Source organism: Saccopteryx bilineata, chromosome 2 (assembly GCF_036850765.1).
Source record: "Saccopteryx bilineata isolate mSacBil1 chromosome 2, mSacBil1_pri_phased_curated, whole genome shotgun sequence".
Taxonomy (NCBI): Eukaryota; Metazoa; Chordata; class Mammalia; order Chiroptera; family Emballonuridae; genus Saccopteryx; species Saccopteryx bilineata.
This window is the reverse complement of record NC_089491.1, coordinates 144,325,730-144,342,143: the sequence shown is the minus strand read 5'-3', so window position 1 is coordinate 144,342,143 and position 16,414 is coordinate 144,325,730. Positions and strand designations below refer to the sequence as shown.

Here is a 16,414-nt window from a genome sequence, read left to right as displayed (position 1 = left end):
TCCTGTATAAACTGAGTCAGTAATGGTACCATTTATTGAAATGGAGAAGAGTGGGAGAACAGGTGTGGGTATAAAAGTAAATTTAAAAAACTTTTTTTTTTTAATTCTGTTTCGGTCATTTTAAGTCTGAGATGCCTATTCCACATCCAAGTTTAAATGTCCAGTTAGTAACTGAATGTGAATCTAGAGTTCCTGAGAAGCTAAGAACGGAGACACATTTGAAAATTCACATCTCAAATGTCTTCAGAAGTTTCTTATACCTGACCTACTTCCTATGCAAACACCCCTACCTGGCTTGTTTTGTCTCTGATTACCAGAAGTTTCTCTATAAGCGCAATGTAAGGGAATATCTTCAGCCAAGTCAGATTCTACAGACTAGTTTGCTAACTACCAGCTAATACTCTGATTGCTTCTGAAACTTCAATTTTATTTTCACTCAATTCACTGAATTAATATTCTGTTTGAACTCTTGAAGCAATTAAGCCCACCACACCTCATATCCTGTCATCCTTTGGCACTGAGTAAAGCATAAATTTTGACTTTCTTTCTCATCTGTGACATTCTAATTTCATACCAGGCTTTTTCTCTTTTATTCTAAGCTTCTACTTCGTCCACAGCTCATTCTCTATTACTAGTATTTCTATCCTATCCTCTGGAATCCACATTCAATAATTTTAAAAAATCTTCTATATGCTTAAGTGTTTTTTATGAAATGCTCCTTAGGACTTAACCAAATGGGACTAATTATGCAACAACCTAGCATAACCCAGAATGCTCTAGATCTGAAATCCTAATATCAAGAATTCCACTAAGAAACCAGAGAAGGATGGAAATGTTGGGTGTACAGTGTTGAATGTGTGCATGACTTCATGTTTCCAAAAAGCTCCACTACATGGGTTTAGCAGCAAATAGCCTACTTTCTCCTATATTTCCAATCCTTTCAAAAGGTTTTCTTTCACGGGACCTGTTATTGTTTTATCTCATTGATAAGAATAATGCGTTTTGATCCTTTACCAGACTAGGTGCTCCTATTCATTTTCTTGAATTGTTATTCACCAAATACCCACCAGATATTTATCAAGTCAGGTACTAAGGTAGGCAGTGGAAATGCCATTGTAAACTAAAACAGGCAAAGTGGTAAGACATTGCTATAGTCGATACAAATTGATAAAATATGCCATGTCAGTGGCCTGTGTAGTAATCAAGATGACTGTATAAAGAATCAACAATCTAGACCCTGTTCTGGCCCTACCACATACTCATCCTGTGACTGGAGTAAACACATTGAATTTTCATATATAGAATTTGAGTGATCACTAATATACTGCCAATTGCACAGAGTGGTGATGTGATTCAAGTAGGTAATTACATGTAAAAACATTTTTTCATTTTATATTTAGTGTACTTTTTTCTGGTTATCATTTTTTATTTTTACTAAAATGGATTAAGATGACTCACAAGTATTATACAAGGGTTAATGACTGCCTCATACCTATCTTTATTTTATCAATTAAATTGTACTCAATATATATAGTAAAAACTAAGGTACAGTAAATATTTTATTCTATCGATTACATTTTCAAGTATGTATTTTTGCCTGTTTGTGAGAAATATTTACTGATCCTGGTTATTTCCATATTCGTTTATTTATTTATTTTTAGTCTGTATCTTTAGTCCTTTGAAATATTTAAGTATTATGAGGCACAAACATTGTTTAGTTTGGGGTGGTAACATCATTGCATGGCTCACATATTTCACTTATAGATGAGCTTTCAGCAAATGAGGTATTGTCATGTCTTTTTGCAAATTTTAATAAAGTAGATGTTTATAAACCAATGTGTAGAGAGTTTAGAAAACAAACTCTTTCCTAAATTTTTAGGCAATTCAGAGGCCAATATTATTTATTAAATTATTCTCAGACATGGAAAAAGCTATTTATCAAAGTTCTAGATCATTTTTGTTTAATTAATTTATGAAAAATATGTTAATATTTTAAACCATGACATTTCCTGATACTAAAGAACCACAAAAATTTTCTAATACTAAATAAATATTTTATTGAATAGACTCTTATAAACAAGTTTTAACTCAGATTTTGTGACTTTTCTTGTTCAATTATCTCACCTAGCTTATTTGAAGAACTTGTCCCACTGCTGGGTGACTCAAGTGTACTTTTACCTCCACTGGTTGTACCAGCTGATGTCCCAGGTACACCTGTTTTAAAAGAAAAAATGGAAAGAGCTCATTCACAGAATTTCTTAACTATGAGATAACCAATTCTGTCACATTAACTTCCAACTGAAGATTACAGAAATGTCCATTTTTCAATATTGATAATTATTACTCCATATATTTCAAAAATGTGCTTTGACATACATTTATTCATTATTTCATTGAATCCTCATCACAAACCCATGTCATAGATTATATTGCCCACCTTTGCAGATAAGAAAACTGAGGTTACAGAGGTTACCCCTTTAGCTTCTGTAGAGATAACTAGTTACTTTTATTCTTAGCTCTGTTAGTATAATGAATTATATTAATGAATCTTCTAATTTTGAAGAAACTCACTAAAAATTAATGGAAATTATTAAAAATTATCTTTGGATCCTAAATTCAACCATTTGTTTCTTGCTAATCAAACTCTTAAATTGATTTTTTTTGTTTTTTATTTCTGTTTTGATAGTTAGAAAGATTATGTTTTTATAGTAATGTTTTTACATAATTCCATTTGTATCCACACAGTTTTCATTTCTCTAGTTTCTATTGCTTCTCTGTGAGTAGCAATTAAATTAACCCTTAATTTCTTCTCTTCTCCTCTTCCTCTTCTGTATTTTCCAATTTAAATATTTTCTTTCTTAATGGTAATTTCTTTTTACTCTTTAATAAACTTAAGCTTCTCTTATTTAATCAAAAGCTTTAAATAATTTCACTCCTACCTGTTATCTAATCAATAAGCTTATTTCATCTTCCTTCTTATTCCTGTCATCTATGTATTTATTTATCTATCTACCACCTATTTATTAATGTTATATTTTTACTTGGTCAAACATGTAACATTAATGTATTTTTCTTTTACCTTTATTTCTATCTTTTTTTCTAGTATTTTCCATTCAGGGTGAAGCGCTGGTCTTCTGCAGTGAAACCTAGTTGATGCTATCTATGTTCTACTCCTGTGAAGCACCTCTCTCTACTTCTCTGTTTTCTGACATTCTCTGACCTAAACCTCACTTCCACTATAAGCCCCATCGTTGCATTTCCTGGTCTTGAGAGTATTAGTCTTCTCTCCTCTCACCTCTCCCCCAAACGAGTAGGCTTAGGCTTTGTTCTGATATTTTTAGTTTGTAGGGGGTTTGTATATATTGTAACATATGCAGCCACCCAACATTTCTCTGACTTTATATTTCTTTAACCTACTATTGGTCCTATTTAAATTCTATTCAAATCTAAGAGCATGGAAGCAAATTAAGGATTAGGTCCTAATTCAGATCATACCTAAGGGAGGTTTGGGTGAGAACAGCTGAAAAGTCTGATCTAGACTTGTCTGACCTCTCAGGATTGTGGGTCCAGTGCCTGGTCCCCAGGGTGCTGTCATCTCCAGCTCCAAATACTGCTCTACTCCCAGCATGGGTTTATTTTATAATGGAGTCAAAAATGTTAGTTGATTAAAATATAAAATTGATCATTTTATGAGAATGGCTTGTTTAAGAAAAAATAATTTAAGTAAGAGTGAGGCTTAATTCTCTCTGTTAAAAATAAGAGATTACTCCCTTTTCTTAAAGCATTTAATTGAGAAAATTTTTAATTTTAACTTCTCTCTGTGTGTCCTTGAAATTTATTTAGGTCTTTTAAAAAAACTTATAGTCATCTTACCATCATAATGACAAAGGAGTGTCTTTCTCAAGAACTTGGACACTGTCTCTTTGAAATGCAACCATTAAGAGAGATATTTTCCTTATCTTTGTTTAGTTAAAAACTTTCACCTGTCATCAAGATAAGACATTTGTTTTTCATTGGAGAAAACCAGTTAACTACCTGGTGAGTTTATAATAAACTCTGTGCTATAAGTGGTGCTCTCGAGTCCCATTGCTTGAGAACCAATATTATTTTTCTTGAAAACACTATGTAATAAATTGTGTCTGCTTGGTGAGAAGTCTTTCTGTCCTTACAATTGCTTAGCAAATTGCCTGCAATTTGAGTCACATTCTAGTTCAACATTTATTCAATAATAAAACTGTTTTTCTTTATGGACAGTGTCTCTGGGTTGGGAGAATGTTTTTAATTCTAGTTCCCCAACACTTGAAATATGACTACTCTTTATTTCACTGAAATTAACTATATCCCTAAAATTTCATTCATCTTATATTTGTAGATTTGCTCAAGTTAAAGCATATCCATATAGTCAAGGCATATTGATCATTATCATATTCTATCCAAAATAGAATATGCTGTTATTTTTAACCCCAACTAATCCATTCTCTTACTAGAATTTCCTCCTGAGTTACCACTCTAACACTTGTCACTGAAAACTTCCTTGACATTGATTCTCTTCTGCCTTACATGACTTTTGACTTTGCATGTACATAAATACTCCTCTTACTCGAAAATCAAGTTCTAAGAGAACAAGTATCTTACTGTACTCTGCTCCTATGATCCCTGTGGCACCCAGCATGATGCAACACATAACACATAATAAATAGCTCTTGCCCTGGCCGGTTGGATCAGTAGTAGAGCGTCGGCCTGGCGTGCAGAGGTCCTGGTTTCGATTCCCGGCCAGGGCACACAGGAGAAGCGCCCATCTGCTTTTCCACCCCTTCTCCTCTCCTTCCTCTCTGGCTCTCTCTTCCCCTCCTTTGCTCCATTGGAGCAAAGATGGCCCGGGCGCTGGGGATGGCTCTTTGGCCTCTGCCCCAGGCACTAGAGTGGCTCTGGTCACGACAGAGTGACGCCCCGGAGGGGCAGAGCATCGCCCCCTGGTGGGCAGAGCCTTGCCCCTGGTGGGCGTGCCGGGTGGATCCCTGTCGGGTGCATGCGAGAGTCTGTCTGACTGTCTCTCCCCGTTTCCAGCTTCATAAAAATACAAAAAAAAAAAAATAGCTCTTAATTTATTTCTGATCTTCTTCCGTTTTAACACAATTAATAGTAATTAAATCCCCCAGGAAACCTTGTCTCTGACAGAATTTGAAGTAAATAAATCACGTTTCTCTTGTCTAGATTTATTCTGATTATGTTCTTTTGGTTCCTGATGTTTCCAAAATCTTTTCACCAGCAGCTCCAATGGTGACTGCATCTTCCCCTCCAGTTATTCCTCACAGAAAAGAACAGTGGTGCCCAGTCCACACTGGGATCAGCAGAGTTAGCAAATAAAAATACAGGACACCCAGTTAAATTTGGATTTCTGATAAACAACAACACTGACCCCATCACTGCATGGGACATATTTATACTAAAAAAAAAAAAAAATCTTATTGATGTGAAACTTAAAATTTTAATGACATTTTGTATTTTACCTGATAATTCTAATCTACTTAGATGGTTGTGTTGAAAATGCCCCTACAACCTATATTGATTTGTCCTAAAATTGTTGCCATTATTAGAGCCATAGCCATTAGTAAATTCACTTAAACTCTTTACAAGAACCTGGAGTCTCAATTACATTTACGACAGAGCCCCACCAAGGTGCCCAGGTGACCCTACACCTTGCCTGCTGAGTTTCCTTTGGGGCTGGAACCAGCATTCTAGCTGTGTTGCTACTGCTGGTTCCAACAGCAATTCTAAGACTCCTACTGTAACACCTGATAAACAGTGTGCGGGGGCAGCATACACATTTTTGTGACAATCCAATACTGTATTACTTTTGAAGGGAAGCTTTGGAGACAGCATACACATTTTTGTGACAATCCAATACTGTATTACTTTTGAAGGGAAGCTTTGGAGACAGCAGGAAAACAAATTTTTTTCTTGAAAATGTCAATCATTTTCACACCATTTTGCATCTTTTATTGGATGTTATTTGACTAACTTAAGTGACACCAGCATAGTTCTGATTTAATATGATCCTTTTGGGTTTTTTTTGTTTTTTTTGGTTTTCTTTGTTTGTTTTCTTCTTGTCCAAGTGAGAGGAGAGGGGATAGAGAGACAAAATCCCCTATGATCCCCAACCAGGATCCACTCAGCAACTCCCATCGAGGGCTGATGCTCTGCCCATCTGGGGCCATACTCTCAACAGAGCCATTTTCAGCACCTTAGGCAGAGGCTCCATGGAGCCATCCTCAGTGCCTGGGGCCAATGTGCTCAAATCAATCTAGTCAAGGTTGTGGGAGGGGAAGAGAGAGAGAGAGAGAAGTGGAAGGAGGAGGGGGTGGTATAAAAGCAGACTGTCACTGCTCCTATGTGCCCTGACTAGGATTAAACCCAGGACATCCACATGCTGGGCTGATGCTCTACCACTGAGCCAACTGGCCAGGGCCTAATATGATCCTTTTGGACAAAAGCCATAGCCTCTGAATGACATTCTCTACGCACCTAACGTGTCTTCTTCAGATGGCGTCAGTTCACTGCCTGGTGCTGTAGTCACTTCACCAGTGGATGAAGCAGTTGTCCCTTTCAAAATAAACAATAAATATATATCATGATCTTTGGTTAAGCAGAACAGATTTTGCTGTTCTAGTCTTTCAAAGTACTTTCCATAGATTCATTCACAGTTACTCATTTCAAGTTCACTATTTCCAAAAATTAATCATAAGAATCACCTGGGCTGCTGCCTACTAAACATACAGAAACACAATCCAGGCTATTTATTGAAACCCACTTAAGACTTATAAAAAGTACTTGTGCCTGGACTCTTCCTCTATGAGTTCTGATTCAATTCTTCTGTACAAGGCTCTTCAATATGTATTCTCCTAAAACTTCTCTAGTCAATTTGATTTATAGCCAAGATAGCAAAGCATAACATGAGCCCCCCTCTAGACTCAGATCCTCAGAATTTTAAGGCAGGAGTCTTGGAATCTGAAATATAATACTCTGTTCTAAGTCACCTCTGAGCCCATGCTAGAGAAACACTGCCATCAATGCAGGAATGGTGAAGTTGTGAATATGTGCATTTACTAATAACTGATAACTTAGTAGAAGCCTCTGATGACTTCCCTACTGTGAGTGAGAAGATGATTCAGATCCTCCATTTCCATACCTGCTCTGCCTCCCGAGGTTGTGCCTGGGGCAGTTGAGTCTCCAGTGGTGCTTTTGCTCCCAGGAGCTGTTGTAACGTCCTCAGACACTTCTGAGGTCCCTGACATGAGAGCAAGAAAGGGGCATTACTTCTAGGGCTGTAGGATTCTACATATCACTCTTCTACTTGACAAAATTGAGGTTTCCAATGTAAAAGAAACCTTAAAATGATCTCTAATATTTTTGCAGCTTCATGGTATAATATCACATATAGCTTAATGTTTAGTTCGACCTGTAAGATGTGCAGTACCATTAAATAGGCACTAAGGAGCACTTGCTGACTTGCCTGGTTTTCCTGGACTGGTTGCTCCTGTGCTGGGTTCTGTGGATGTGCTGTCTTCTATAGTTGGTATTGGTGGAGCCGTAGGGGCCCCACTTCCAGCTGAAAGAATATAACAATTTAAAAAATACCCTAAACAGAAATCCACTCATTTAGTCTTATTTATAAAAACCTCTGAAGCAGATATTGTTATTATTCCCATTTAAGACATATGACCTTCTCCAGGTCACTCAGTTGGTTGGCAGCAGGTCCCGAAACCAAATCCAGGTACAGCCCCAAAGGTGAGCTTTGCTTCTCAAACAATCTGTGGTAAAAGAGCAATGCTATACAATTTTCAATGCCCTACATTGATGTTTTGGAAAAATGCCATGAAACTAGAGAAATACATATTTTTGTATTTGACTTATCACTACATTAGGAAATATAGATGAAGTAGTTATCACCCTAAAGTTTCAGTCAGTTCAGTGATCTAATTCAAATTAATCAGTTAATTTGTGCTGCTGTAGATTCTGTCTTTTAACACATTATTTTTATGTACATTATATCTTATTCCAAAAAGTAAATAACATAACTTTTAATTTCTTAAAGGAAAATTAATTTAGAAAAACAAAATCAGATCATAAATTAGTTAATAAAGTCAGACTATGAATTAGTTAATAAAGGCATAAAGGGAAGTCCCATGCTTACTCTAAAGACATGTCTTTTAGTGGTATGTAAAGCAATTTTTAATGTATCCTAAAAGTAATCAGAACAATGGAAGGATTCTAAGTAGGAGTGACACGGCAACAGTTGAGTTTTCAGAAATCCATTCAAGCCAGTGGTATTGACTGAAGTGTAAATTGGGAGGGAACTGAAGAAAGAATAGAAATGTTCTCAACTTTGATAAGCACCAATTGCAAAAAGGGCTTGTTAAGTAATACACTACGCTGGGTTCCAATCTGAGAACTTCTGATTCTAGGATGGTGGACCCTAAAATTTGCATTTCTAAAATGTTCTCAGGAGATGCTGATACTGTTGGTCTGGGAACCACACTTTGAACATCACTGTGTGTGTGTTTTTAACTTAAATTTATTGGGCTGACACTGGTTAACAAAATTATACAGGTTTCAGGTACACAGTTCTACAACACATCTCTGTATACCATATTGTGTGTTTACCCACCCCAAGCCAACTCTCCATTCCACCTCATTTATTCCCCATATACAACATAAAGTGAGCTAGGTGGACAACTGTAGAGACCAGATAGAAAATGTTTAACACCCGAGCAAAAGCAGAGCAAATGTGATGCACAGGAGAAAATGTAAAAGGTACCTATGTCAACTGATTGCATAAGAACAAGGGTAAATGTGGCTTGTTTGTTTTAATCAAAATTATCTATGCTTAAAGAATACCAATAATGTTTTATTTATGAAACCAACAAATAGTTGAAGTTTAGTCCACGATGCACAAGGGCAAACATATCCGCAATTGGCTTTGTTCTGGATGTATGCTCTTATGCATATATCAGGGAATGCTGAAGCTATTACGGAGAAGGCTAAGGGTTCTGGGTTCTAATCCTGCTTCTGTAGCTTTGAAACCTTTTATTATTTTCTTCCTAAGTCAAGAGACTTACCTACCATGGTGCTAATGTGGATTAAGTTACATTATTTATTTGAGCACAATTCAGAAATTTTACTGTATCATAGAAATAAATCACTAATATTTCATTAATACCTAAAGACTAATTATTGAATTTTTCTCTCAGAGTTATCCAGGTGACTGAGTGCTGACAAGGGACCCTCATTATCTAGAGCTATACTCAGGGGACAGTTGTTCCTTACTTGTAACAGAAGACTACTTGTGAAAAGAAGCTATGGAAAAAATAGCATTTGACTCATTTCTTCTTCTCACCTCCTCTGAGGCCTGTGTCACCTGTAATATTGTTTTGAGCTCCTGTGCTTGCACTTGTTGATGCTCCAGTGGTTCCTGATGAAGGTAAAGAATAAAAGGTAAGAAAAGTCATGGGCACTTTCAACACTCCAAGTAAGGGGTGTGTATAATTGTGACAACCTGTTACCCTTTAAGAAATCAACTCATGAACAAAACTAAAGACTACACTCTAATTACCTATAAAGAATACCTACCTCTGATGTTATACCTAAGTCAGCTATCTTTATTCTGTAAACTTATTGTACTGAGCAGCTTTGCCTGAAATGAGTTGCGTAGCCACAGCTGTGTGCTCAGTTCTGAACTTAATGTACCTGATATGTGCCAAGGACTGGTGAAGAGGGGACCCACTCCACCTGTCGTGCCTGCACTTTCAGCTGTGAAGGTGACGGGAAACGAAGTACTCGTAACGCCTGAGAAAAACAGAAAATAAACTCATCTCGGTATACTTGGACTTTTTAACCAATGGGCGACTTACCTGTCCGATCAATTCCTAGTATAGAAAATAGAATCAAAAGTCCAGTGACTTTCTGCCTAGAGTTCCCTAAGATATTTTTCTAATATTAATTTTGAAGCTGGAGAGTTAATGCTCTTAAAAAATATCTTTAATACAAAATAGGTTTGTAAACTAGTTTAACAGCCACAAGAAGGAAGTCAAGTCACATCGCAGCTTGTTAACCATTATAGAAATTGCTTAGCCCAGGACCCACTAGACAAGTAATCAAAACAGCAGAAATATTATAATAACAGCATAAACGAGTAAGAGTCACATGATGTACAGCTTTCACCCCTGCACACCACTGTGACCTTCGGATTTGCATTATTAAGATGGTTTTCAGCCCACAAAGGGGAATGATCACCCCACAACAGCTTCACTGAAACTAGACTAGAAGATGAAGGAGGGAGCAGACAACTGAAAGATGAAAATTAACTGCTTACCTAATCAAGGACTGTCAGTGAGACCCACCACCCCAAACTCCTTAATCATGATTATGCATGATTTTTGCTCTATGAAACTTCTTGTCTGTATGCCGTCAGCGAGTTGGGATTTTGAGCACAAGCTCCCCTTCTCCTGGGTGGCACTGCTCCAATAAAACAGCTTATCTTCCCTGCAAACCCCGGTGTCAGTTCTCATTGACTTGCACACAGGTGGGCATGAACTCTCTTTTCTCTAGTTTGATTACACTTTCCCTTAAGATTTTCGTTTTGTCCTTGCTTTTTTTTTTTTTTTTTTAACAAAGTCATATTTTCGGCATCTATAATGGGGTCACACTAAGCCTTTGTACTTTTGTCTCAACATGATTGCTCTCAAATAAATGGAGCCTAACCACACTGTCACTCAGGGATAATAGTAATAATAATGAAATAATAGCAAGAAATAGCTAATTGCTAATTTTATACTTACGACACCTAAAAAGAAAACTATATATTTTTAGATAAATGTTCTCTCTCATCTTATATTTTTTTTAAAAAGATTTTACTCTTGATATCATTTAGTACTGCTATAGATGCTGTATTTATGGGTAATAAGGAAGAAAATAAAGCTGGAAATCATATTATAGCCAATCAATATAAAACTGGCCAAAAGAAAGTTATATTTATTTTTAAAAAGTTTAAAATCCATGGGAAAAACCCAGTCAACTATATACTTGTTTGTAATATTTTTTCAAAAGTCAAATTCTCATATAAATTTTCTTCTTAGAAACCCAAAGTTACTAATAATTTACAATTTTTAACACGTAAAAACCAAGAGTTAATATACTAACCTGTAGTAAACGGTTCAATGGGGAGAGTTAGAGTTGTTCCTGATAAGCAAAAGAGAAATGATGTGACTTTTTCTGACCTCAAGGCAAAATGTAAAAAGACTGATCTCTTGTTAGGTTTTAATAGATAGTAGTTTGAAATATAGTTAATGTTGAAAGTAATAAAAATTTTTAATTTTATTTTTAAATAGTGACAGTATAACATACTTTCTAACGCATTACTCTGAAATGCAGAGTAAATGAAATAAATACACAGGGCGGTGGGGGCAAAAGAAGGTTTATAGTTGTGAGTACACACACCACCGAGTTTATTCTTGAATTATTATTTATTTACTAGTAATTGTATTATTCATTATTATTAAACTCTTTTGCTCACTCCTGCATATTAACAATGACAAAGTTAAGTCTTTGTTAAGCAGAGGCTGTTTGTTTGTTTTTTGACTTCCCTGTAATTCTGGTGATCTGTGCCTCCAATATTTTTCTACAAAGTAGCATTTAGTTTATAAGGGAAAGAGAGGAAAAGGAGAAATACATTTTAGGATTATTTTATGACTTAATAAAGCAAGGTTGTGGAGATAAATCTGAAGTTCCCAAGAAACTCCTGAAGAAAGAGGTCGTTCTTACCTTTGCATTTCCATTGCCTGACTTATAGGAAGAAATGTGATGGGAGTTTATCAAATGTTTGTTGAGAGAGGTCTGTGGACTTAAAAGTAAGCCTATATTTATTGTTGGCTTTCATAAATAATTGAGTCAGCTCTCTTCTGTATTTTGGTCTTAATTTCCATTGAATATTTCTGGAAATCTATTGTTTATGTGATAATGTCCCTTAACTTTTTTTTTTTTTTTTTTGTATTTTTCTGAAGTTGGAAATGGCAAGGCAGTCAGACAGACTCCCGCACGAGCCCAATCGGGATCCACCTGGCACGCCCACCAGGGGGCGATGCTCTGCCCATCTGGGGCATTGCTCTGTTGCAACCAGAGCCATTCTAGCGCCTGAAGCAGAGGCCACAGAGCCACCCTCAGTGCCCGGGCCAACTTTGCTCTAATGGAGCCTTGGCTGTGGGAGGGGAAGAGAGAGACAGAGAGGAAGGAGAGGGGGAGGGGTGGAGAAGCAGATGGGTGCTTCTCCTGTGTGCCCTGGCCGTGAATCGAACCCGGGACTCCTGCACACCAGGCTGACGCTCTACCACTGAGCGGTCTGTAACTTAAAAAAGAAAACTTCTCAATCTCTTTATTTGATCTTCACTGGTTTCCCCCACGCTGGCCTCATTTCAGTCTTTCACGCCTGCTAATTTCTACTTCCCTGTACCTGGAACACGGTTTCTCTTTTTTTTGTCTCCTTAAATATGTGTTATTCAGTTCTCACCTCAATCATCTGTACTTCAGCCTTTTCTGATTATATTGACTTAATCAAATCCGGCTCTAACCCACCCACTAACATTTTAGGTTTCTGTAATTACTTGATTAATAGCCATCTTCTTGGCTAAACTATAGGTTTTATGAACGGAGAAAGCATGTCTACTTTAACTCACCTTTATGTCTCTAATTATATCAGAGTGCTCTGCACATAATAGATGCTTGGTAAGTATTTGTCAACAGAATGAATGAATGAACACATGAATGAATGAGATAAAAATATTGTAACTATTCTACGTCTGAAGACTTGGACTCAGATAAGTGAAGTAATTTGTTCAGGAACACTGCTGGTCAATGAAAAAGCTGGGACACAGTACCTAGGACTGTGACCCATAAAATTTTGTTTTGTTCTTTTTGTTTTTATTTGTTTGTTTGTTTTTAGCAAGAGAGACACAGAGAGAGAGAGAGAGCGAGAGATAGAGACAGATAGGAAGAAAGAGAGATGAGATGAAAAGTATCAACTCATAGCTTCAGCACCTTAATTGTTTATTGGTTGCTTTCTCATATGTGCTTTGACCCACGGGGGCTCCAGCCAAGCCAGAGACCCCTTGCTCAAACCAGCAACCTTGAGCACAGGCCAGTGGCCATGGGGTCATGTCTATGATCCCACAATCAAGCCAGCAACCTCACGTTCAAGCTGGTGACTTTGTGCTCAAGCCTGATGAGCCCACGCTCAAGCTGGAGACCTTGGGGTCTCAAACCTGGGTGCATCCCAGGTCAATGCTCTATCCACTGCATCAATGCCTGGTCAGGCCATAAGCTTTTTATGTAGTGATGCCTTTATGTATAATGCATCACCTCTTGTAGTATTTGTTCTTTATTACCCAGTTACCATATTAATGGTAATATAAATTAGACCAAAAATTATAAAGTATATCAAATACATAATAAAATATCATATCTCCTCTGGTTATTTCACAAAATGTTAAATAGTTTGAGAAAAGCTTTATGTGAGAATTCTCAAAATTAGTGTCAAGCTTTAATTTTGAAGGATTTCTAGATCAGTATCAAGCAGACTCCACCAACAGACCAATTCAGATCCTGATATCTTTTCTCACTAATGAACGCAACATTGAACATTTGAAAAAATGCCTTGCTGATCTGGATGCAAGGATAACACAGAAGGACTATTATACCATAGTCTACAGAGACTACCAAGACTGCAATAACATAGCAGGATAGACTCAGAAACTTCAAAATATTTTAGCGTGGCTTCCATTTCCCAGTATAAATTTAACCTCCAAGGAATTTAAGTGATCTTAATTTGAGCTCTTTCAAATGGAAAGCATTACACTTAATTAAAAGCAGTATTATTACATAGACTAAATTCAAATCTCCTCCAGAATTTTCATATCAATAGGCTCTGATCAACATGGAGTTAAGGGGAACACAGTAGCACACAATAAAATGGTAATGAATGGATCACAAATATTTTTAGCATATGAATGAGAAAACATATTTATGGACCTTTCCTTGTAGCTAGTGTAGTTAACATGGCAATGTGCTCCAATGTAGATTTCAAAGGCCCATCTTTAATTAGGGCCATAATACTTGTCTAAACTAGTCCTAGATTGAAGTACACAACAGTTGGGCTACTATAACATAGCTCGCTTTTTCCCACAACTGAACATTGAAAGACATTAGTCTGAAATTGCTGACATAGCAATGAAAGTAAGGATAAACCTTTACAAGCAGGAAGATATAAGAATCCACTTTCTTCCTGGTTTAATTACCAAAACTGATAGATAAAGCATTACTCTTCTCATTAGTTCTGACGTCCAGACCATTATAATTTCAATTTGATTTTCCATTACTAGTAAATGAACATACATGATAATGTGCTTATATTATGAATCACTATGTATCAGCTTCCTTGTTGCCAAGACATAAATCGTAAAGGGAAAAGCTGCTTTTATCAAAATATTGATAGTTCTGTACATTATGAGATAGTAATCTACACTAAAAACTTTCAAAGTGACGATGTCCATTTCTCTCATGATAAACTTAATAAAATAATATATTTTACCTTTTTGCCTTATTTTTACCTCATGATAAACTTACTAATTAAAATAAAATCTTGAATTAATTTTCCAGCTACCACTAAGTTTTTTCATTGCTTTGAAGACCATTTTAATTTATATAGAAAAGTTATTTTGCCACTTTTCCTCAATGGATTCCTTTGTACTTAATAGAAATGTCTGAAAGATAAGTTTAAGGAATATTTGTAACATTTTCTCTAATAAACAATAAATTCAATACTGCAGAGTATAAAGTTTTGTAAACTATCTTATTTCTGGGAAAAATATAAAAACTTATGAAATTTTTATTAATTGAGGAAGCAGCATGCTTCTGATTAATTACTGAAAAAATATTGTGTCTCAGCTAAAATCTAAGTTCGTGAATATAATAACTTATTCTTTATGAAATGTTGCTACTTATAAAGTTGACCTTACTGAGCATTACTATGTCTTACACTAAATTGCACCATCAGGGACTTTTCTCTCAAGTCCTATGATATAGATATTGTCGGGAGCCGATCAACAACTGCTGGCTGACAAGGTCGCAGCAGAAGAAGACCCACAACTGCTGGCTGACAAGGTCACAGCAGAAGAAGACCCACAACTGCTGGCTGACAAGGTCACAGCAGAAGAAGATCAAAAACTGCTGATTGACAAAGTCACAGCAGAGAAGACCAATGGCTGCGGGTTGACAAAGTCACCCAAAGGAGAGACACAACGATACTTGCCCCTTTGACTTTTTGAATTAATCTGGCCTATATCCCCCCTCTTCTGGGTGTGTGCTATTATTTGTGGCACAGGGATAATAGTACCGTGCTTTCCCTGTAGATTCGTAGTAATTTCTTTGGAAATGAGACAGAGGATGTGAGTTCCACAGAAAAGCCTGTAAGCCCCTTGAACTGGGCTCATAGACATAAAAGGCTGGCTATGATATCCCTTGTAAAGGGTTAAGTCTGTAGGAGAATTCCTTCTTAATCATGTTATAAAGAATAGATTGTGACTTGTGAATAGGTAGGAGGCAGTGGCTGTGCACAGAGCACCTTTCGGCCTTCACTTAATTCAACATTTTTCCTCCCTAGCCTTTTCATGTGATAGAGTAGAGAAGCATTCCTTTCTTCTTGCTTATTTGATCTGCAGATAGTGGTACACTCTGAGAAGAATAGAGTTAGAACTTAACTAGTGTCTAAATATAATAAATAAGTAATATTTGACTAGACAATAGTATCTTAGGTAAGGTATAGTAGAATGGCCCATTGTGTGGCCTAGGATGAGAGCGCAGTCGGCAAGAAAAGAATGTTTTACTAAGAGAATTGTCTTTTGACTAAAGGCAATTGCTAGGCTTTCTCAATGAGATGTTCTCATGAGATTTATATACTTTCCAAGATTCTTTGATAATGAGAGGAATGTAGGGAAATCCATAGAAGTAATAACAGTTAACGTCTTATGTTGCTACTAGGCTATCTTGCAAGTGCACTCTGCATATCTTTGGGTGAAAGCTATTCTTAATGTTATGTCAATTTCTTTATAGGCAAGCCTTTTAGAATCTTGTGAGAAAAAGTAGGACACTGCTTAAACTCAAAGCCATTTACCTGAGCAAGCGGTGGTCCATTGTTAGTTGTCTGCTAATCTCTCTCTGCCCCTTAACTCACAACAGCAGTAAAGTTAGTTAACTATTAGTACTAATACTTTAAAAGCTTTTACCCATGTTGTTATCACTATTCAAGTTATTTTGTATTTTGAATGATTTGCTACCTGGTTTGTGATTTATAGATATAAATTAACTG

General features: G+C 36.5%; 1 protein-coding gene across 1 annotated transcript in view; it reads right to left on the bottom strand.

Annotated features, from left to right (window-relative positions):
• The window catches only part of MUC19 (mucin 19, oligomeric), a 154,335-nt gene that overhangs the window by 102,348 nt on the left and 35,573 nt on the right, over positions 1–16,414 (bottom strand). Inside the window, 7 exon segments of the mRNA XM_066254398.1 lie at positions 2,125–2,214; positions 6,526–6,603; positions 7,190–7,288; positions 7,514–7,609; positions 9,398–9,472; positions 9,912–9,926; positions 11,200–11,238. Coding sequence (XP_066110495.1) covers positions 2,125–2,214; positions 6,526–6,603; positions 7,190–7,288; positions 7,514–7,609; positions 9,398–9,472; positions 9,912–9,926; positions 11,200–11,238 — 492 coding nt within the window.